This window comes from Oryza sativa, chromosome 11 (genome assembly GCF_034140825.1).
Source record: "Oryza sativa Japonica Group chromosome 11, ASM3414082v1".
NCBI lineage: Eukaryota > Viridiplantae > Streptophyta > Magnoliopsida > Poales > Poaceae > Oryza > Oryza sativa.
In genome coordinates, this window is record NC_089045.1 from 2,660,389 (window position 1) to 2,683,604 (window position 23,216).

At 41.7% G+C, this 23,216-nt stretch overlaps 2 protein-coding genes, 1 long non-coding RNA gene and 1 pseudogene across 3 annotated transcripts; 2 read left to right on the plus strand and 2 right to left on the minus strand.

Moving 5' to 3' along the window:
- Positions 1-4,470: 4,470 nt before the first annotated feature.
- LOC136354247 (uncharacterized) lies at positions 4,471-6,291 on the plus strand (annotated as a pseudogene).
- A 5,018-nt stretch (positions 6,292-11,309) lies between these two features.
- Positions 11,310-11,944, minus strand: LOC4349820 (histone H3.2). Its single transcript, XM_015759623.3, has one exon. The coding sequence runs from the start codon at positions 11,858-11,860 to the stop codon at positions 11,450-11,452; it is 411 nt and encodes a 136-aa protein (XP_015615109.1). The 5' UTR covers positions 11,861-11,944; the 3' UTR covers positions 11,310-11,449.
- A 1,300-nt stretch (positions 11,945-13,244) lies between these two features.
- On the plus strand, positions 13,245-15,429 carry LOC136353947 (uncharacterized). Its single transcript, XR_010737555.1, has 3 exons — positions 13,245-13,467; positions 15,018-15,124; positions 15,305-15,429. It is a non-coding gene; the product is annotated as an uncharacterized lncRNA (long non-coding RNA).
- Positions 15,430-17,348: 1,919 nt separating this feature from the next.
- Positions 17,349-19,203, minus strand: LOC4349821 (B3 domain-containing protein Os11g0156000-like). The gene is made up of 3 exons (NM_001423158.1): positions 18,484-19,203; positions 18,176-18,368; positions 17,349-18,076 (listed from the first exon to the last, which is right to left on the minus strand). Exons 1-3 carry the CDS (start codon positions 19,115-19,117, stop codon positions 18,064-18,066), a joined length of 840 nt encoding a protein of 279 aa, NP_001410087.1. The 5' UTR covers positions 19,118-19,203; the 3' UTR covers positions 17,349-18,063.
- Positions 19,204-23,216: the final 4,013 nt, after the last annotated feature.

Below are 23,216 nucleotides of genomic sequence, written 5' to 3' on the forward strand. Positions count from 1 at the left end.
ACCTAATGGTTCCATTTCAGTCCATCAACTACAAAAACACGTGACACGGTATTTTGTGAAACAAATACTTCCTCCATCCGAGTTTTGGCTGAATCGGACACATTATAAAACAATGAATCTAGATAGGATGTGTTCCATTTAACCAAAAGTTCTTATATTTTATAACGGATGGAGTATTTATAAAAAGAAAAATAATCTCTCAGACGTATGCTTCGTAAACCCAGGTTATCCTAGTTTTGTGCATGTATGATATTAATGAATGACTAAGATATTGGAAAGATGCAAGTGAGAACACGTCATCCCAAAAGATTATCATCCTTTATATAACATGGCTAAAAAAAACACGGCTATTCGGCGAGTGTACGAGTATAACATCATGAAATGTCTAATTTACATGGCCAATTGTTGAGTAGGATGATTTGGTGGGCTGGCTACCTAATACAACTATCAAACAAAAATGATTTACTTCATTCATTGGTCCTATATACAAATCCTTTTCGGTTCACTCAATATATAACAGTGACCATAAACTATAATGCGAGGATTCACGAGAGGATCTTCTAAAAGTTGAGGTGACACATAAACCAAAATATGTATATGGTTTCTTCACAGGAAGATAATTCTAACAAAAGAACGTTGTGATGTGTAATAGACAATTTAGAATCTTTTCTTTCAAAAGTCACTTATCTCAATTTGCTTATAGAGTTATAGTGACGTGTTTTATTTGCTTTCAATATCTCCTCTTCCCATAAGCTGAAAGTATAATTAGAAAATGGTTTATGGGAACGTGTAGTTAAAAAGATAATTTAATTTAGCTGGTTATCATTTCAAAAGCATTGGGAACTTGTCCTGTTACTCAAAGTTTTTTTTCAACACTAAAGTTTTGCAAATTTACCACTGGTTTTTTCAATATTGTAAGGATGCCACTCGAATGATAGTTCTAGTGGTATTTTTATAATTTTCTAGTGACAATCTTGCAATAACGATTCAATAAATTTACAATTACCCTATTTTTATTTGGTTAAAAAAACATATTTGGCCACTAGTGCGATTGCATAGAGCCAGAGATTGGTTACTTGTACATGCATGTCGGTGCTGCAGTGCATCTGTGCATGTGCTGATGATGCGCCGGTGATTGGCCATGTACATCATCACTGATTTTTTTTTCATAGTTCAATTTCTTTAAATTTGATCAAGTTTATAAAAAAAGTAACATTTACAACATCAAATTAGTTTGAATATATTTTGATAAAATATTTATTTCGTGTTGAATGTTAGTATATTTTTCAACAAATTTTGTCAAACTTAAAAATATGAAGCGGAGGGAGTACATCCGATCGAGCTAGCTATAGATCGGAGCTTCCCCTGAATAATCTCAAGATGAGATCTTCAGTTTTAGATAGTATTAGCTAGATTCTGAATTAAACTAGTCTTAGTCTCACTGCTGCCTTTACCAAATTCATAATTCTTCCATCTCCATAAAAACCAACTTCTAAGTACAAACCTAAACACATGTTATATCTAGATTTATAGACAAAGTTAGGTTTCTTTTTACAAAGTACTCCCTCCGTCCCAGAATATAAGAAGTTTTAGGGTTAGACACGGTTATTAAGAAAATACTAGTTAGAAATGAGTGGTGTAGGGTTGTGATTAGGGGGCTGTTTGGTTCCCAGCCACACTTTACCATTACTTGCCAACAAAAGTTGCCACACTTTGCCTAAGGTGAGGTGATCAAATTGTTAGCCACAACTTACTAAGCCTAAGGGAATCTTGCCATACTTTTTTGAGCCATTGACACGTGGGACCCAATTTGTTGGAGGGGAATCTTGCCACAACTGTGGCTACAACCAAACACCTGTCAAATTTGCCTAACCTTAGGCGTGGCAAAGTGTGGCTTGCAACCAAACACACCCCTAGATGAATAGTGAAGGTAGGTGAAAAAAATGAATGGTGGAGGGTTGTGATTGGTTGGGGAGAGAAGATTAGTGAAGAAGTTGTTATATTTTAGGACAAATCCTTAGGGTTAAAAGTTACTATATTTTGGGACGGAGGGAGTAAGTAGTTTGCAATTACCCCCTCTGTCCCATATTTGCGGCTTGTTTGGTAACTCAAGGAAAGAGGATTGGAAGTTTACACGAGGGAATTGATGATGAGATTAAGATGGGAATTTAATTTTTAATCCCAATATCTTGTTTGGTAGAGGTGATGGAAATTAATAGGGAGTTTAGTTGGAGATTAGGTCATTCATAAAAACCGGTGGCTGAGATTTGCTTAGACAAAGTAAAGGAGGAATTCCCTCCCAATTACCTGCCCCTACCCAGGTATTGAAAAGGAGGGAGTTCCTTCCTCAATTCCCCATCCCCATCCCGCCAAAATTCCTGTCTCCCAACCAAACAAAACACTTAATAGCCTCATCCCTCTAAACTCTCGATCCCTCCTACAAACTCTCTCCAACCAAACGGACAGTTGGTTTATTCCATGTCAACCAATACTTTGTTTCAAACAGAGTTTCTTCTTTGATAGCTTGGCCGGTCATTCTGCGCTGCCTGGCTGTTAAGTACTTGGTCCGGCCGTAAATATTTAATGATTGAAACGAGATTTAATCAAGCTTTTAAAACTTTAACAAATATTAGCTTCGTAAATTTGATTTGTCTTGAAAAGAACTATCAAGGTATTGTAAATTTATTAGATTTTATCAACTTATATTCTAACATAAAATTGCCGATTAAAGTTTTAAAAGTTGGATGAAATCTTATTATAAATGTGAAACATTTTTTTAAGGGAGAGGCTTTTGACGATTAGATCTCAGGTCGCTCAACTAAGAAGTATATTCTGAGATCTAGCAAGCATCAAATTCTGCATAGGAACACACAAGCGACAGTAACAGAGTACCTGCTCCAAAAATTAGTGGTATTTCGGTTAGTAGATCTGAAGCTACGACTAACCTGTAATCAGCCCACTAATATCCTGTCAAATTGTCAATGCCCCCATCTTGAATTGCACTTTTAACCTATCCTTTTTGTATCCTCTCTATTTTCAAATAACATTATTGATTTTTGGTCATACACGAATACGTTCGATCATTTGTCTTATTTTGAAAAATCTATGCAAATGTAACTTATTTCGTTATGACTTCTTTGGTTATCAAAGATATGATTTATATTTTTTATATTTACATTAAACTTTTAATAAAGCAAATGAATCAATTTTTATCTCGAAAAATCAACCGAGTTGTATATTTAAAAACGAAGGTAGTTATAGGACACTTGGAGTGTCGTCAATAGACAAGAACTCGTGGAATAAAAGAAATTGGAATTGCCAAAAGGAATCGGAATTGAAAGAAAGGGACAGTGGATAGAATAAAAGGGACTTGGCGGCAGTTTGACACGACGACTGCAGAAGTGCAGGTTCAGACTTGCTCAAGGGTGTGTTTAGTTCTCGCTAAAATTTAAAGTTAGGTTGAAATTGAAACAATGTGACGAAAAAGTTGAAAGGTTATCTGTGTAGAAAAATTTTGATGTGATGAAAAAGTTAAAAGTTTGAAGAAAAAGTTGGAAACTAAACCAGGCGCAAGAAGGGACAAGAGATCACAACTCCGTGGTATCTCAGTGAAGATGATGGCTGCTGTTCAATTGGTTTTGTTGCGTTGCATATCCATGCAACGTCAAGCTGCTATCAAAAAGGACTTTTGAGGTCACTCGATCGACCGGGCTAGGTAGTAGTTGTAGTAGCACAAAACCAAGTTTGCAACTTAATGGCAAGGTCGTCATCTGAAGGCGATGGAATTGTATCAGCATGCAGAAAGCAGAATTTAGTTCTTGCTCTTGTAATTTTCTTCTTTATATTCTTTCCGAGAAATACTAGTAGGAATCGGTTGTTTCTTGGTCGCTTTTACTGGATTTGTTCTTGCATGATGAAACATTGAGATGACGTGCAATTCTGCTTCGTATCCTCGTAAAGAAAGTGAACTTTAAAAATAGATTTAAAGCAGGTGTGAGGATGATGTCATCACTAAAGCCTGAGAAGGCGTTCTCGCCGGGGGCGGCGAGCGAGGGTGTCATCACTCCGGCAAGTCAGGGCGGAGCTCCGGCAAGGCAAGGAGGTGATCCGGTGAGGCGAGGCTCGGGCGAGCTGGTTTCTCTCGCTGCTGCAAAGCGAAGAGGAAAGGCTCTCGCAGATTTGGGACGCGTGGGAAGTGCAGATGCACGCCAAGTGTTCGACCGAAGTCTTCCCCCACTCGGGGTTAATAACGGGGCGGATCAATCACAACCCGGTAACAATTCCAAAACCCGCTTTCCCCCTCAACAACTCACGCAGCTGGAAAACCTCCTACAACATTTGTGGGGAAAATCTCCAAGCGATTTAGGGTTTCGAGGTGGATGGAGGTGGAGGGAACCACAAAGTGAGGAGGGGGAGGCGGCGGAGTGGCCACGAGTCGGCATTGGGGGGAGAACAAGGGAGGAGCGGTGGAGCAGCTCAATCCACGGCGATTCTCGAGGTTTTGTGAAGGTTGTCAAGGAAAACAGTGGAGGCATGGCGTACCAAGGTGGAGCTTGGCGAGGGAGGCTCCAAACGAGGCCGCCGGGCTTTCGTGGTGAGGGGTGGCGCCCTCCTGCGCCATTCCACCAAGGGCGACAAGATCCAGAAGAAGGAGGTCATAAGAAGCAAGATGGGGAGGGGAGTAAGGGAGGACAGAGCTCAACTATGGCGGCAAGAGGGGTCACCCAACAGTATAGGCCAGTGCAGAAAAGTCCAGATCCGGTGATACCCAAGCAGATGGAACAAGCTGAGCATGGTGAGCAAGCTGACTCCAAAGATCTAACTCAGATGGGCAAGATTCCTCGTGATGGTATGTTTCCCAATACACAGAGATTATTTTGCAGTAGATGCAAAGGTCAAGGTCACCTGGTCAAAGATTGTTCTGCTGCTGTTTACTGCATAAATTGTGCAAAACCAACTCACAGAACTGAAGATTGTACTTTTGACAAGCAACCTAGACCAGTTGCCAAATTAGTTGGATATGGAGCACCAGGGTTGGGATGTATTCTTATTTAGAACACTAAAGCAATTTCAGTAAAAGAGCATGTTAACTCGATGGCTGCTATATCAACTCTGTTTGAGGGGAAGCTAACAGAAGCACAATTGGAGCAAGGTTTCACCCAGCAATTTCGGTGGAATTGGATTTGGAAGGCTAAGGCAATGCCAAATGGATCCTTTCAGATGAGATTCCCAAACAAGCTTAGATTTGAAGAGTTGGCAAATTTCGACTACTTCACTGTGAAAGGTACAGATGTCCAAGTCAATGTCAAAGAGTGGACTCAGGAGGCTGAGGCTGTGGGCAAACTTAATATTGCTTGGGTTAAGGTTGCCGGTATTCCTGATGAAATGAAAGGATATCAGGCTCTTTATGAAGTGGGTTCTAATCTAGGGCCAGTGATGGAGATTGATATGGTGACCTTCAGAGCTAATAACATTATTAGGTTGAAGGTGGGGTTGATGGAGACAGATGTCTTTCCTCTGAAACTTGTGCTTACAACTCCTAAGGGGTTCTTGTATCAAGCTCGGTTTACTTTAGAAGAAGTGATTGAACAAGGGTGGTTTAGGGAGGAGATCATGGAGGAGGTGGTGGTGGAGACAGATGACAAAGATTTAGGCTTTGCAGAACAGTCAACATTTGGTAAATCTAGGTCAGTAGTAAGTGTGACGCCTGAGTTGATGCAGAAGGAGGAACAAATGAAACAGCTGCAAATTCTGAAGGACAGAGAGATGGCTATGCAACTGCAAGTTGAGGAAGACAATAGTTCTGGCATGAAGAGAAAGCTGATAATGGATGTTGAGGGTAGTGATAAAGATGCTGGACAATTAGGAGAAGGTGTTGAAGACAAATTGCTCAAGATTCAAGAACAGGTAATTCAAGATCAGCTGATGGGTGGGAAGAAAGTTGCTGTGGAGGTTAGCAAAAATGTCAAGGAGATGAGTGAAGAAGACAAAGAAAAAGTGAATCTGGGAGATAGTGAAGATTTCCTAGACTCCCAGGAATCTGTGGATAGCTTTGCCAGACAAGTTGGGGTACTGATCACTGAGGAAGATACTGAAAGCCAAGAAGAAGAAAAGAGGCGAAGCAAGAGATTGAAGGATAAGGAGGACAGGAATTTGCAGGAAGTGGCGATTGAAAGGAAGTAAGCGCAAAATGCATTCATCAACAAAGGTCAGGACTTGATTCCTTCTTTTGTTCAAGATTCTAATGTGGCCCTTATGGATATGGCTAGTATTTTAGGAGTTAACTTAGGCTGTGCTATTGATAATATTGATTTAAACTTGTCTTTGATTAAAGACTTAGAATGTGCTAGAATTAGTTTATTTTTAAAAGAACAAGAGGTTATGAAGAATAAGAATTGTGAATCTAAAACTGAGATAGAATTCCCTGTGGAAAATTTGCTTGATGAATTGTGCTCTTCTGAGGGATATGACTCTGATTTGGAGCATATTGACTCTTTACTTAAAGGCTCTCATTTTTCTGGTAGTAAGCATAAAAGCAAAAGAGGAAACCTTGAGATTTTCAAGGTCACTCCAAAGATGAGTAGGAAAAAATATAATAAAAAAACCAGGAAAAAATGAAAGGACTTTTTTGGAATATTAGAGGAATGGGTCAGGTTGAAAAAACTGGTCATCTACAAGATTTGATTAAGGAAAAAAACATTGATTTTGTTGGGATTATGGAGACCATAAAGCAGGATTTCTCTGTTGGTCTATTGAGAGGTCTAAGTGGTAACAAAAATATGAAATGGGAGTGGTTGCCGGCTATGGGTCACTCAGGAGGAATTTTGGTAGGAATTAACATTGACAAACTGAGTATGTTGGCTGTTTCAAAAGGAGATTTTCATGTTAAAATTGAATTGCAAGTTATGCAAACCAATTTCTGCTGGGATTTGATAGTTGTATATGGAGCAGCCCAAAATGCACACAAGGATAGGTTTTTGACTGAACTGGCTAACATTATTCAGAAACAAATGAAACCTTTAGTCATGGGTGGTGATTTTAATATTATTAGAAAGGAAAGTGATAAAAACAAAGCTGGAGGGTATAATAGGTGGAGTTTCATTTTTAATGCTGTCATAGAGCAAGCTAATTTGAGAGAAATCTTTCTAGGTGGGAGAAAGTTTACTTGGTGTAACAATCAAGAGAATCCCACTTTAGAAAAATTGGACAGAATTTTTGTGAACACAGATTGGGAAAAGGAATATCCCCTCACAATGGCAAAAACTTTAACTAGAAGCATTTCAGATCACAATCCTTTGCTCATAGATACTGGAGTCTTAAAGATTACTCATAAGAGCTTCAAATTTGAACTCAGTTGGTTTCTTAGAGAAGATTTAAAAGAAATTGTGGAGAGTGTTTGGAAAATTAACTATTATGGATCTAGTATTGAGAGATGGCAGAAAAGATTCAGAGCTTTGAGGAAAAAACTTAATGGTTGGAATAAGAATTGGGAGGGGAGATATAGGAGGGAAAAAGAAAGCATTCTTGAGAAAATTGAAAATTTGGATGCGAAGGTTGAAAGATGTGGGATGAGCAGGGAAGATAGAGAAGAAAGGAAGGAGTTGGAGGATAAACTGAATTTTGTGATTAGAGAAGAAAAGATTAAATGGTTTCAAAGGAGTAAAGAAAAGGAGTTGTTAGAGGGAGATTGTAATACAAAATACTACCATGCCAAGGCCAATGGGAGAAAAAGGAAAAGCTATATTCATTCCTTAACTCAGGAGGAAGGTGAAATAGAAGGGCAAGAGAAGTTGTTAACCTATATTACTAGCTTTTACAAAGATTTGTTTGGTCATCCTAAACAGAACACACTTTTTCTAGATATGAGAGGGGTTACAACAATCATGGAAGAACACAAGGTGATGTTGACCAAACCTTTCAGTGAGGAAGAGGTCAGAATAGTTGTTTTCGAGCTTAAGAAAAACAAAGCTCCAGGCCCAGACGGTTTTATTGGTGAGTTTTATACTTAGTTTTGGGATCTGATCAAGGGAGATCTTCTAGAATTGGTGAATGACTTTCACAAAGGGTTGGTTGACATTGATAGATTAAATTTTGGTGTTATTAACCTGATTCCGAAAATTAAGGATGCAGCTCAGATTCAAAAATACAGGCCTATTTGTCTCCTGAATGTCAGTTTTAAGATTATAACCAAAGTGCTCATGAATAGGATTACAGAAATTATGACATATATCATCTCAAAAAATCAGACAGCGTTTCTGAAAAATAGATTCATAATGGAAGGTGTGCTGATCCTGCATGAAATTCTTAACTCCTTACATCAGAAAAAACAAAGTGGTGTCCTTTTTAAGGTGGATTTTGAAAAAGCATACGACAAAGTTGATTGGGTCTTTATTTATAGAATGTTGAAAGCAAAAGAGTTTCCTGATCAATGGTGTGATTGGGTAATGAAAGTGATAATGGGTGGTAAGGTTGCTGTCCAAGTAAATGATCAAGTGGGGCCTTATTTTAAGACACATAAAGGTTTGAGGCAGGGAGATCCTCTATCCCCTCTTCTATTCAATTTGGCAGCCAAAGCACTAATTTTACTAGTGCAAAGAGCTGAAGATAATCTGTTGATAGAAGGATTGGGGGAAAATGATAACAACAAAGTGGTTATTTTACAATACGCTGATGATACTATATTTCTTCTTCCTGATAATGAGACATATGCAAAAAATCTGAAATACATCTTATGTTTGTTTGAGCAATTATCTGGTCTCAAAATCAACTTCAATAAAAGTGAGGTGTTCTGCATTGGTGAGGCTGCTGATAAGGCAGAGGTTTTCAGTCAGATTTTTACTTGTAGTGTGGGTGTTTTGCCTATGAAGTATTTGGGGATCCCATTAGATCAGAAGCGCATTACAAAAAAAGATTGGAGAAATGCTGAAAACAAAATGGAAAGCAAGCTGGGATGCTGGCAAGGGAAACTTCAGTCAATAGGGGGAAGATTAATTTTGATCAATTCTAGTTTAAGCAGTGTTCCCATGTATATGATCTCCTTTTTCAAGTTACCCAAAGGAGTGAAAGAAAAAATGGACTTTTTCAGGAGGAGGTTTTTGTGGCAGGAGGACCAAGGCATCAGAAAATACCATTTAGTGCAATGGCCCATTATTTGTTCACCTAGAGATCAAGGAGGTTTAGGTGTTCTGGACCTGGACATTATGAATAAGGCCTTGTTGGGGAAATGGATTTGAAATTTGGAAAACAAAGAAGGTTAGTGGCAGGAGATTCTTAGGGGGAAATATTTGAAAAATAAAACTATGTCTGAGGTAAACTTTAAACAGGGTAACTCTCATTTCTGGCATGGGTTGATGGAAGTAAAGGATGATTTTTTTAAATTTTGTTCAAAAAAAGTGGGGAATGGGAAAAGAACTTTGTTTTGGGAGGACAGCTGGATAGGTGGAAAACCCCATAACATTCAGTTCCCAAATCTGTACAATATAGCTTTGACCAAACATGTGACAATTGCAAAGGTGAAAATGAAAGGCTTGCATTGCATCAAATTCAGAAGAGATCTAGAGGGAGATAAACTGAGAGATTGGGTGAGAATCAAAAACAGTCTGGAAAGTCTGAACTTACAGGATGACTCTGAAGATAAAATCTATTGGAATTTGACAAAGGATGGAATCTTTTCTGTGAAATCGTTTTACAAAGCCCTTAAAATGCATCAGGTGTCTTTCCCTCAAAAGAAAATATGGAAGTTTAAGATTCCTCTGAAAATTAGAGTCTTTATTTGGCTGTTTGTTAAAAACAAAATTCTCACTAAGGAAAACTTGTATAAAAAAGGTTGGAGGAAGGGGAATGAAAAGTGTCAATTTTGTGATAGAAAAGAGGATATACAGCACTTGTTTTTTGAATGTCCTTTGGCTAAACTTCTCTGGAATATCATGTGTTGTGCTTTGGATATACTGCCTACTTTGAATCATCAGGATATTTTTGGACATTGGGTGGATAGACATGATAAAAACATGAAACACTTGATTGTGATTGGTTTAGCTGCAATCATTTGGACAATTTGGAAGTCCAGGAATAAAGCTTGTTTTGAAAATAAATTTCCAAGAGATCCTACTGATTTGGTCTTTATGGCTTGTTCCTGGGTGGATTCCTAGGCATCTTTGCAGAAGTTGGAAGTAAATCGAAGAAGACTGCAGTTGGGAGCCAGACTTATAAGACAGGTGGCAAGTGACATCTTCTGCTCAAGACATGGATGGAGACCTGGAATCAGGAGGATAGAAGGATGAAGATGTTATTAGTTTTTTGTGATCTGTTTTATCCTTTTTGATGACCAAATGATGTATTCGTGTTCAGCCATCTAGCCCTGTGAGGCATATGGATAAGCTCTTTAGCTTTCTTTCCTCGTATTTGTTTTTTTGTTCCCCTGACTTTGTAAGGATATGTTCATTTCTAGTAAGAGAAATGGAGGCTCTCTGGCCCTAGTTCTAAAAAAAAAAATCCTCGTAAAGAAAGAGACTTGGCACATTCGAACCTCCTTTTAAACCACGGCAATTTTTACTGATCCCTTGCAAAGTTCATCTGAAATTTCTGCATGCATTTGAAAGAGCGTCAAAGTTGGAAAAAAAAATGTGCAAGAAGCAACCTCAGTCCCGCATGTTTTGCTTAATTCTTTAAGTTTTCAATTTTGCTCCATTATTTTTTTCGGGATCAAACCACTGCGTAAGCATCGCATAATCAAAGAAGCCATGTAAGCATCGCATTAGCCAAAACCCAAGGACAATACTACCAAGAAACCTCGTTTGCATGTTTTGTAAGTTGAAGGACAGATAAAATCTATTTTTTTAAGTCAAGGACGAGAATCTGAGTGAACAACAAATAGAGGGATCCAGGGTAAACTTATTCCTTTTCCATTGAAGGCCTGTTTAGGAAGCCCAAATTTCGTTGGGCCGTAATTTTGGCATTCCAAAGGAGGCCTGCCCAAGTGCTGCAAGCCTGACCTTTTTTTTTCTCGTTTCAACTTTCAAGCCATTTCGTGTTTTTGGTTTTCCCGTATTTACAGCAGTGTGAATTCGTAGTCTCCCTTTCAGGCGGCAAATAAAAACCCTCCCAAAACTCGCATCGTTTTTGCCGCCTCGAATACGAAACAAAATCACAACGAAACGAAATTCGTACTCGAGAGCGGTTCCGACGACGATTAGTCGCGCATGCTTCTTTCCCACAACCAAGTCAAGATCAATCAAAACCAGATAATAATCAATGCGCAAGAATCAGCGTCAAAGAAAGACGAATCGAACAATTCAATGGACATAAATGAATAGCCCGATTTGAACATCATTTTTCCATTGATAATCAATCAGATAAACAGTTCATTGCAACAAGCTACTACTAGTACATCCTGGTTCTACTAGGAAGAGGTAGCTGAGAACGATGAAGCGATCAGATTATTGAACTAATTTTAAGCGCGCTCACCGCGGATGCGGCGGGCGAGCTGGATGTCCTTGGGCATGATGGTGACGCGCTTGGCGTGGATGGCGCAGAGGTTGGTGTCCTCGAAGAGCCCGACGAGGTAGGCCTCGGCGGCCTCCTGGAGCGCGGCGACGGCGGAGCTCTGGAACCGGAGGTCCGTCTTGAAGTCCTGCGCGATCTCCCGGACGAGCCGCTGGAAGGGGAGCTTGCGGATCAGCAGCTCCGTGCTCTTCTGGTACTTGCGGATCTCCCGGAGCGCGACGGTGCCCGGCCGGAACCGGTGCGGCTTCTTCACGCCGCCGGTGGCCGGCGCCGACTTCCGCGCCGCCTTCGTCGCCAGCTGCTTCCTCGGCGCCTTCCCGCCGGTCGACTTCCGAGCCGTCTGCTTCGTGCGGGCCATCGCGGAGGAGGGAGGAGGAGGCCTCGGGGCTCTCTGGCGGCGCTTTGGCTTGGAGATTTCGCGGCGGCGGCGGCGGAGTGGGATGAGGCGGCGAGGGAGATGGCAGCGTTTATATAGGGGAGAGGGTGGGTTTGGATTTTAGAGCGCGCGGGGATTTTTTTTTTTTGGGGGTTTGGAATTTTGGCGCGCGAGCGATGCGGCAGGGAAGCACGAAATATATGCCATTGGATTGTAGTGGAATGGACGGTGGAGATGCGATTTTCGGGGGGCATCACGCGGATCGCGATCCGTGGGGTTCCATCTCTGCGCTGTGATTGGTCGATGCGGAAGCGCGCGGATCGCATCGCTTCTCTCGCGCGCAATGCAATAGCTCAAATCCGCCGCAGCGAAACCTCGAATCCAGACAACTCACGCGTCAGTTGTAATTATGCTACGGTTTGGGAAAAGGTTAGTACTCTCGTAAATATAGACTTCGGTCGAACAATATTAACAAATATTTGTATCATCATTATGTTTGAACCTTTTATATGGTTTCTTCCGTGTTTATCTTCCAATACTGCTATCGGTGTCAGTTCAGAAGTTTATATTCTTTTTTAAGCTAATAGGAAACATGGGTGTTAATGTGTTGTACTTCAAACACGTAGATATATACCAGTATACATATAAAATGAATGTACTGATGTACTATCTTGTTACTACACCAATCCTACGTGATAATTAGAGAAAACTCTATATGATGTCACCTTAGGTCTAGGTATAAGTAATTAACCACAGTACTAAGTTCAATGCTAAATGAAGTATGTAACTGGAAGTTCAGCATCAAAGTCATACACCCTTGCCAGCCCAGCCCAGCCCAGACCATTTACTCGGCCCATAAGTCGGAAGATGGCAGCCATTTTTTAGAGGATTAAGTATATCTGGCCTCCCTCATCCCTTGCTCTTGATTAAATCACATTCCTCAATTACAAAACCAAGTATAATGCATCCTCTATCTTCGAAAACCCATACAAATAGACTCCTTTGGTGGTTTGAAAAGTGGTTTTTTTGCAGGTGGGGCCCACATGCTAGTGTGATATGGAAAACCATATACGGTGGACCCACATGTCCGTGAGACATGGAAAAAAAAAAGTTCACATGTGAGTTCGCACGCCTCTCCACCCTACGCTCGTGTCGTTCACACAGATGCGGCGATGGTCGTCCCGGTGAGCTGACTCACACGAGGAGGCGAGGCCCGATGGTGACTAGGGCTCGGCGTGGAAGGTAAGGGAGGAAGGCAGGAGAAGGTGGGGGAGGACACGACGAGCTCCTTCCCATGCATGTCCAGACGACGAGTTCCTCCTCACGCACGCACGCACGCTACCAGCGAACTCCTTCCCGCATATGTGCCGCAACCGGTGACCCCTCCTTCGGCGCGCACCGTGGCTAGCGATTCCTCTCCGCGTGCGCGCCGCGGCTGATTGCTAGCACGCGTGACCGACCGCGACCCCTCTCCTTGCGCGCCGTGGCGGCAAGATCCTTCCCGCCTGCTGCTGTGAGGCGAGAGAGGAGGAAGAGGAAAGAGAGAGGGAATGCGCCGATGGTGTTCGGCGGAATGCCCCCACCGAGAGGTATCAATTTTCGTGCCTTGCGTTCTGTCATCCCTGAATTGCATGCATGCCAAGTGCGGGGATGTGGGTGGAGGGGAATTGATGGCCTTGCTTCGACGAGGTTGCAGGTCACTCTGGTCAGTGGTCAGTCACCACTCTAGACTTCAGACTTGGCCCAATACTAATGTCTGGCGGCCGTACTGTTGAGCGCAACAACCTTCACTGTTCTTGCGTTGTTGGTGTTCTGCGACGATCTGCGGCGGTTTATGGGGCTTGGGAATTGCTCCAGCAAATGCCGTTCGAACCAACTGCTTCTATATGGGGATCTTTGCTTGGGTCATACAGTATATAAATGTTAGATTAGCCAGGGAAGCAGCTGAAACGGTACTACCTACTTGAACCTGGCAGTGATGGTATCCATGTTTTGCCAGAGGAAACTGGGAGAGTTTCGATGGCAAGGAAATCTTTTAAGCATAGGGGTACAAACAAAGAGTGAGGCAGGTGTTGAATCGACACAAAGCGTAAAATTTTAGGATTTTGTTGTGTTGTTGGAGGTGGGGAGAGCACCCAATAATCAGTCATGTGCACACCACGTTGGAGATAATCAGCTTGCCTCCCAATATCCCAATTACGATGTTGATGTACAGCAACATTCGGATTGGGTCTGTAGAGACTGCCATTCCTTCGTCAAGTTTTGCAACAATATAGCTGAATTTGTAGTCATCATCTGAGGTACCAGTGATTTCACCATTTTAAGGATGGCTCGTGTTCTTGTGGGGGCTTCTGGTGATTGAAGACCGAATGACAAGTAGCAATCATCATCAAGTGGTACTCCCATCATGTAGCAAATTATTGCCCTGCCAGTAGTGCCACTGTTGCTCTAAAGATCTGTGTCAGGACTTATATTGATGGATTCGTCATTCGATCAATAATGTCATGCTTGTGGCTCCATTCGGTGCAATATCGTGCGCTATCATCTGCACTGTGTATAGCAAATGGAAGCGCAGGGGTGTGGGTCCTTGATCATCTGAACGGGTTGAATAGCCTACCCAGTTCAATCTCGTGCAATAGTTATGTCACATATCGTAAGCCAGCGTTTTGCTACCTATGCAAGCTGTTATTTTGTAGAAATATGCACAGCAAGTGGATTCCTGCTGCCCTCGGTTTTTATTGATTTGAGCTTCTGAGGAAAGGTGTTAAGTGTGACTTAGGCCCTGTTTAGATGGGACTAAAACTTTTAAGTCCCTATCACATCGGATGTTTGAAAATTAATTATAAATATTAAACGTAGACTATTAATAAAACCCATCCATAATCTTGGACTAATTTGCGAGACAAATCTAATGAGCCTAATTAATCCATGATTAGCCTATGTGATGCTACAGTAAACATTCTCTAATTATAGATTAATTAGGCTTAAAAAATTTGTCTCGTGAATTAGCTTTTATTTATGTAATTAGTTTTGTAAGTAGTCTATATTTAATACTCTAAATTAGTGTCTAAAGACAGGGACTAAAGTTAAGTCCCTGGATCTAAACACCACCTTACTGGATGCTAACAGTGTACTGCAGGTAATTACTGATACTACATCGACCAATACACATTTTGGATAGCTTCCTTACGCCATTTCCACTTCAAAAATGATAAGCTCCAAAAAATGTTCTGCTTTATTCCTCAGGTGCTAGTGCTACTTCTCTCATGTGCTTTGGAATTTGTTTACGTTCATTTTATCTTTGTATTGTATTTTATTATGTTGCATTGCAAACTGTTACATTAAAATAAAAATACTCATGTAAGTTTTTGTTCCATATTAATTATTAAGCTATAATTAATAGCTTAACTTTTTTATTCATCTCAGCGGGGCTTACACGATTGACAAGTGGCAACCGAGTTACTTTGAAGCTTTCATCATGTGCATTGACATTGTGTAACCTTTTCTATGTCTACTATCCTGGCTTGAAACAGGCATACCAAGGAGTAAGTTATTGAATAGTCCAGAAATGATCCCAAACACTTTTAGCTCCCATTAGCATTAGTATATAAATAACATAGAGTTGCTCCCTCTTTGCAGACACATGTTTGATTTTTTTAAAGGATGCTGTCCAATAACCGTTTTTTTTCTCTTTTGCATACTAATGCTGTTTTTTTTCCTGCTATATATTATTCATGATGATTATCACTTACTTTAGGATGTTGCTATTTGGGGGGTTGAGGTCTTCGTTCTGTCTGTACTACAGTAAGGCAGAGGAAGAGAGTAAACTGTTGATACAGTGTAGATGTTTTTCATTGTCATTTACTATGATTAACATCTTGTCCGTGGTTTTCACATCATAGTACAACCAGACATGTCTTAAGTCCTTACTCAGAGTCATCGTTGGTCCACCATATGCTCATGTCTATTTTCTCATGGAAAGTACTGTTTGTGTACCGAAGCTGGCATCTACAACCAATAGCAGGGACTGGGGGAACAGCCACAATACACATAAGAGATCACCATTCATCAGGGTACCAGTTTCTTGTGGACCATGCTTGTTCATGAGCCTCATGAGGACAGTGACTTATTGAAAGCAAGGAGATCAAGTGGCTGGTGCCTGATGGGTGTGTCATGGCCAGCATTTTGTAGGTCCGGTCTGAGTTGCCCCCACTATATGACCCCCTATCTAGGTTGGCTGTTCAGTCTTGTGATGGCTACTTCCAATGCATGCCTCACCATCATGGCATTGCCATTCGAGTATTCATGCTTTGCCTTCTTATTTCCTTTAGAGTCCAGTTTAGTTGTGTCCCAGACAGTGCCTTTCAAACAAGGATGATCAGTAGGGCACTAAAAGCTTTGAACCCAGATAAAAGGTAGAGATTTAATTAGCTGCAAGTTTCTTTATGTGGATGGTATAATTAGTCTGTACTTTGAAGTTGCAATATACCATTGATAATTCCCTTCCCTCGGTATATGTTAACCTAGAGCGACAGTCTACTTTATCATTATGGCACTCACATGACCCATTTGCTCTAAGATAAAATTATTTGGTGTTCAAAAGTGTTAATCATGAAACCCTGGGATAAGCTAGCTTCATCTTTTGTCATTAGGGAAAGCTAGCTTCCACCCTGCACATGGCTTATGCTCTTGTAAGCAGACAAGAAATCTTGTTCTGTTGATACGGTAGTTAACCTGCTAGTTTAATCACCATTACCAAAATTGATGCAAGTCGCATTCAGATGAACCTGAAATCTGCATGCTCATTCTTTTTATCCTAATCAGTTAAATGCTATAGGACCTTGTTTTTTTAGTTTGTGTCAGTATCTTAATCCTACAGTGCTAGTATATAGCAATACCTACTTAACAGGCAACTTGCTGTTGAACAGTCTTCACATCAAGTGCTCTAGGTGTTAGGCTTTTAATCTAGATTCTCCAGGTACTTTGTTTTAGCTTTGGCGTGTTTCACAAGTTGTCACCACGGTAAATAATTTACGGCTAGCCATGGCTTTGTCCTTGGTTAAGAGCAGGTATCACAACCACGTCAGCTTAGTTAGGTCATGTTTCTCTAGCATCTACTTTGAAACATTGACTGACCAAAACACTAACCTCTCAATTGTTTGCCTCGTGCAAGCTCCCTTTTGTTTTTGGCATGGGCAACAAGGGGGAGACAGATCTATATATTTTTTCCGATGCATGCTTTGAAGAATCTTGTTGGTCATTGGAGTTTTGTGACCTTTGGTGTCTGAAATTGCATCTTAGGCCATCAGCTTAGCCAGCCTTTTCTTAGTATCCTATTAGGGGAAATTGAGACCACTTGTTGTACACTAATCTTTTTGTTGAGCCTTTCCTTCCCTGGGGAACAAAAAGGTGGAGACCACCCATAAAAGATCAAGACATGAAAATCCCCAGGTGTCGGTGTTGTTTTTGCAACGTAATTTCTTTACTGCTTGTCGTTTGCGGGAGTTTTCTTTAGTCATACTATTAACATCATAGTGATTTATTCAGACAAATTACCATGTAAGTCATTTCTAAAAAGTTGGAATAAATTGCACATGCACTCCTTAATTTCTTACACAGTGTAATCGGTGAACCTATTGGATTGCAACAAATGGAAGCATTGCATAATTGCATCTGGTCCATCAACAATTGATTGCATCAGGTCAAGCACAGTAGAAGAGGTGAAATGGGGATAAAGTTATGTTTCCTGAGGAGGCAGGAGTGAATACATCAGCTTCAGGGTTTGTTCTTGGACCCACTATACAGACAGATGACACATACTGACATACATACAGCTCTCTGCCTGTCTCTTCAATTCCCCTCTCCTTTTCAACTTGATGTTTCCTGAAACCTCCCCATCCATGTCTGCTGCCAGGGGCCCATACAGTAAGTAGGGTTTCTGGAAGCCAAGATGAAGAAGAAAATAACCTAGAAAAAAGGCACTATGGGGATGGAAGGAATATGCATTTGCCCGGGAAACAAGGGAGTTCCCCCCCACTTCCTTCCTTGTCCTTCCACAAGTCACAATTTAAACCTGTCACTGAATGCAGAGCAGTAGCAACTAGTTCTTCCACTGTTGCTTGCTAGGACTTATGAATTATGATCATGCAGGCATGGCCTCAGATCAGATCTCATAGTCAATCTTCTTATGAATTGCCCCTGTCATGTTAAGTTGTAGTTCATGGATTAGAGAAATGTTCTTGATGCTTATAGCTAAGTAATCACTTCAATTTAGTGGTGTTTGAAGTTAACACTAACCAGTAACTGGGTACTGCAGACATGGCAGCATAGGAGCTCTGCTGGTGCATGTAGCCGTACATTGTTGCCGCTGCCGTGGTGTCTGCCTCCGGCTCTGGCCCGCAGTCGAGGTTGACGCCGAACAGCCTGAGCCGCCTCGATGGCGCCGAGCCTGCACTGAAGCTTGGGCTGTCCGTGTCGCGCGGAGACTCGTCTACAGTTTGGTCATCAGAAATGGTATGAGCAAGCAAAGCTCGAGGTATGAAATGTTATGCTGTTCATGTTAATTTTGTTTATGATCATCAGTTGCTTCGTCTTCGTTTCTTTACCTGCATGGTGCATGTCCCCGTGATCATGATCTGCTGCGCGGCGGTAGGCGTAGGAGTTGGCTGGGCTGGTAGGGTATGAGCCGCCGCCCGACGTGCTGTAACACATTGGGCTCCACGGCTGCTGCTCGCCGGCGTTCTGTGCAGCCGGGGCGACGCGCACGGCGGGCGGCGGTGCGGGTGTTTGCGCGGCGGCGGCGTCGCCGCGGCGCCTGCAGCCGATGAAGAGACGGTCGCCGACGCCGAAGGAGCCGCGCACCCTCTCGAAGTGCACGACGTCGCCGGCGTCGAGGCGCTTCTCCTTGACGTAGCGGCTCCAGCCCTTGGTGAGCACGTAGCTCTGGCTGCTCGTCCAGTAGGAGTACCTGAACCGCCACGGCGCGCCGGCCTCGTCCTCGAACGACAGGATCAGGCCCTTGTCGGCGGCGTCGCCGGCGCCGAGGGGGAAGTACCTCTCGGCGTGCTGCTTGGGGATCACCAGCCGGTTCAGCTTCCCCACGTCACTGGGCGTCAGGGGCTTCTCAAACATGTGCTCCTTCTCGTAGTGGTGGTGGTAGTGGAAGTTGGCGTACATGGCCACACCCCATGGCCAGGACTGGGGTTGCTCCTGGGAGAAGAGAGGGTGGTTCATGGCCATTTCTGCTAGCTTACTTCTCTTTTGTGGCAAAAGCTTTTGCTGCTAGTGCTGGAGAGGGATAGCAGGGATGGTGTGCGGTGTAGAGAACAATGCAGATGTCATGGCCACGCATTTATAGCCTACCAAGGAGAACTTTGGGGGTGTGTCCACATAATAATGTATTACTATTTCCTTGGTACATGACATGAGGGGGGGCTTGGTCCATTTTAACCTAGGTAGACAGGAAGAATCAAAGTGAAGCGCATCAAAGATGCTGAGGTTAGAATATGTAGTTTCATTCAGTGTAGCTGCTGCTGATGAGGAATGATCAGATACTCAGATAGTGGCGCTTCAAAGTTGGTGCCTGGCCATTGTGGCCTAATCACAGCCATCCAGGCGAGGTGGAGTAGACTTTGGCCCTACCACTACTCGCCATGTGCCTGGTGGTTGCAACCTAGCTATGTGTGACCACTGTCATTAGCTCCCCCCATTTTAACCTATAGAGAGGTCCAGGTTTCTGATGTTGCAGGGCATTCCATTTCCATCTGGCTTTGGGTTGGCGAAAGGGAGTGCTGGTTGGGAACTCGGTTGCCAATTGAGTGTGCTGTCCATTCCACTGTGCATTTGGAACTGAAGCTAGTGCCTGTGGAGACATGTAGTGAACTAGGCTAGATTAGCTGAAAGATTCCAAAGACCTGACTTTAGCCTGAAAAGCAAATACTGTAAAAAAAATGCTTCCTAATTTAAACCTACTGCTTTCTGTCTTAAAGAATACATTCCTGTTGGTCAAACAAAATCTTGCCCTGTTGGATGGTAAAATGGTAATGGCCAGGCGACTAGGTTAACCTTGTTATTGGACTCTATAGATGGATAGATTTCTGCGAGCAGTCAAATACTTGTTGAGGGTATTGGTTTCTTCAGTATTTGGATGTTACATTTGAGGTGCATGCTGTCAATGTAATTATATTGCGCAAAAAAATGTCGTAATAGTACAAGCCATATTTTTTTTTAATCACAGATTCAACACAATCAAGGGTGGTGTCAGGGCTGTCTCATTGATTGTGTTGCCTGACCAGTGACCACCTAATAATATGGCAAAGACTTTCGAGTAAAGAGCTGGTTTTGGATGGATTCTTACACAATGAATTGAATTGTCTGTAAGGTTTAATTTTCATTCAAGCCACTGGAGGCAGGACGACCTGCCTCTGTTCAGGACACTGGGGGCTTTTGCATGGGAGCAAAGCCCCTGTGTGTTATTTTATTTCTTGTGTTAGATGATCACCTCTATAAATTAGCAAATAAATTAGTGGATGCCTTTTGGGCTTAAGATGCATCAGGCATTTGGGGAGCAACTGCTGTTGCTGGAGGACTGGAATACAGTTATACAGAACACTAGGTGATCTGTTTTGTCATATTTTTAATGACAGATCTGTATCAGATTCTTTAAAATATTGGGGACAAAATCACCAATGTCGCTTTGCTTGCTTCTTTGGAGACAAGTTTTCCGTCACATGGTTTTGAGGGATGCATACATGGTTAGATACATCGTGTGCTGACTAATACATGCTTATTCTAAGTATTATTCAGTTTGTCAACCTTTGGAGAAACCGGAGGGGCCATCTGGGGTCATTGTTATGTTATAGGTAACACTGTCGAGAATCCAATCATAACGGTGATTTAACGGATCTTAAAACATATTGTCTACATTCATTTCGTTAGCTGTTTCTTTTTCACATCAGATCACTTGTCAATATGCTGTAAATCACATCTATCTTCTGCTTTCTGCTCTTACCTGCTAACCGGTATCTGAAAAACAGGAAAATGTGATTGTAATCTCACGTGGCCTTGTCATTGCCTGCTCCTACTTTCTGCTATGAGGTTTCAAGTTCCCAAACGCCAGGATCAAGAATGGACCAGTACAGAGTTCCCTTTCAACGATTTCCAACAAGTTCTTGAATCAGGTGATAAGTTTTTCTGTCCCCAATTCGCTCTCCACTGTTGTGTACATCTCCCTGTCCTCATAGATTCTCCTAGTTGTACAAATCACCAGAAGATGGTGTTGTCACTGTTGTGTTGCCCTTTGCTTTTTTTCTACTCCCTCCGTCCTAGAATAAATTAATGTAGTACTGGATGTGACTCATTTTACTACTATGTGACACATTCTAAACATGTCTAGATTCATATTATTAGGATGTGTCACATCCAATACTACATTAACTTATTCTGGGATGGATGAAGTATGTGCATACACAGGAAAAGTAATAAATCTAGAACAAAGAAAACGGAGGTTACCTGGTAGGCTGGTACATGTACTGTAAAAGAATATCTATACTAAAAAATGTACACGTAAATGTTACTAAATATAATATTACCCTATGTTTAGCATCTCTTGGAGTACGTAACATCACGATTTAGTCCAAATTGTTCGTTTGCTATGGAATCTTACAAAGAAAGCCATGGAGGTTACTTACATGTAGCTCTATGCAAATGATGAGCCCTCATTTGCAAAAGTTAAATAGGTCTGTAGAGGTGCATAGATCTAGGGGAATGCATTCTTCTTGCATTTTCATTGAAAGTTAACGGATGATTCTTTTGGAACCTTTAAAATAGAGGAATGATGCTCCAAAAAAAAAGGATTACAAGCATGCAGGAATGTGTTATGGTTAAGCATAAACCCTTTTTACTGTTGACAAATTGACATGTGTAAATTTTGATCAAGAAAACAATTAATCTAGCACGTACATACCATTAACTTGATTTCATTGTGTACATGTTGATGGATAATAAATTATACCGTTGTAGCTGAGTTTGCATATTCTTTTTTTAATCTTTTTTCTGCATTTGAATAGTGCAAGCTCAGTGGCGAGTTTTGACCAAGCCTATCATATTTAAGCATGAACATGAATAACTAGCGAGCCTCCCGGCATGACTTTTTCACAAGTCAATCAAATGAGCAGCTCACCTGCCCAATATTTTGATAATGCTGGTTTGGTTTTGCCATGCACATGAACGAATTGGTATCTTAATGGAATTGAATACAAGATAACTCAAGACGAGGGGCCACATGCCAATGCTCCTCATTTTTTTTATTCTTGGTCTAAGTTCCTTTCCATAAGACCATGCATGCATGTTTTGCCAAGTTCATGTAGATAATCTACTAAACTCTTGAGCTGCATGTTACTCTTTATTCACAGGTGCGTACCATCATCGGAAGTATTCTTTTTTTTTTGGAAAGACGGAACAGCCAATTAAATGTTTCCATTGTACTAACATTTAGGGTTCCTTTCGAACCAGGGGCGAAGCTTGCAAATGCGCAACCCTACGGCTGAATTGATCCATTTTGGTTAGAAATCATATATTTTCAAAATTTTCATACATTTTTTCATCAGATTTGAATCGAATCATGGAGTCAAGCCCTAATTGCATTAGGCCTGGCTCTGCCCCTATTTGGAACACTGGAATTCCTGTAAAATTCCTGCAAAGTTCTTCCATACCAAAGGAGAGACTTTTCCATATAAAAAAAAGGTATATGTAGTACATCATGCTGCATCCATTTGATATGGAGAACTAGTGTGACATCCTAGCTAATATTTCATAATTGTCGCGGTTTGTCCATTGAAAATTTTTGCCACGATTTTGTTTGTGTTTTGCAAAAACGTGATGCTGGAATCTTGCATAATGGTGTAATGAGATCTGTTTGTAATATTCCCGGGGGTTAAACTGCTGGATGTTGGGGGACCATGTTCTGCTGGTACTAGCTACTACTAGGAGTAGTATCACTTGATCATTTCGCAGCTGCTGTTGTTTACATGTGTGGTGCCTAAATTTTTTTGTACCGGGCGCAGGTGTGCGCAGCTAAATTCGCGATCTTTTTTGGCAGATCTCTCTTTTGTGCGTGTGGCGTGTGATGAGAATGCGTATTGCGGATGATCTAAATTGGAGCTTTTTTTTCTTGTGGCGCACTGGCGAAGACTGACGTGATGGAGATCGAAGGTGACGAAGGAGATGATGGGGGAGAGAAACAGGTAGGAGTATACTCCTATGTGTGTGTCATCAGACTCGGCCTTTTACCCTCGCAGGTCATGCATTGCGTTGTACTACCCTCTTTCTGTCAGCATAA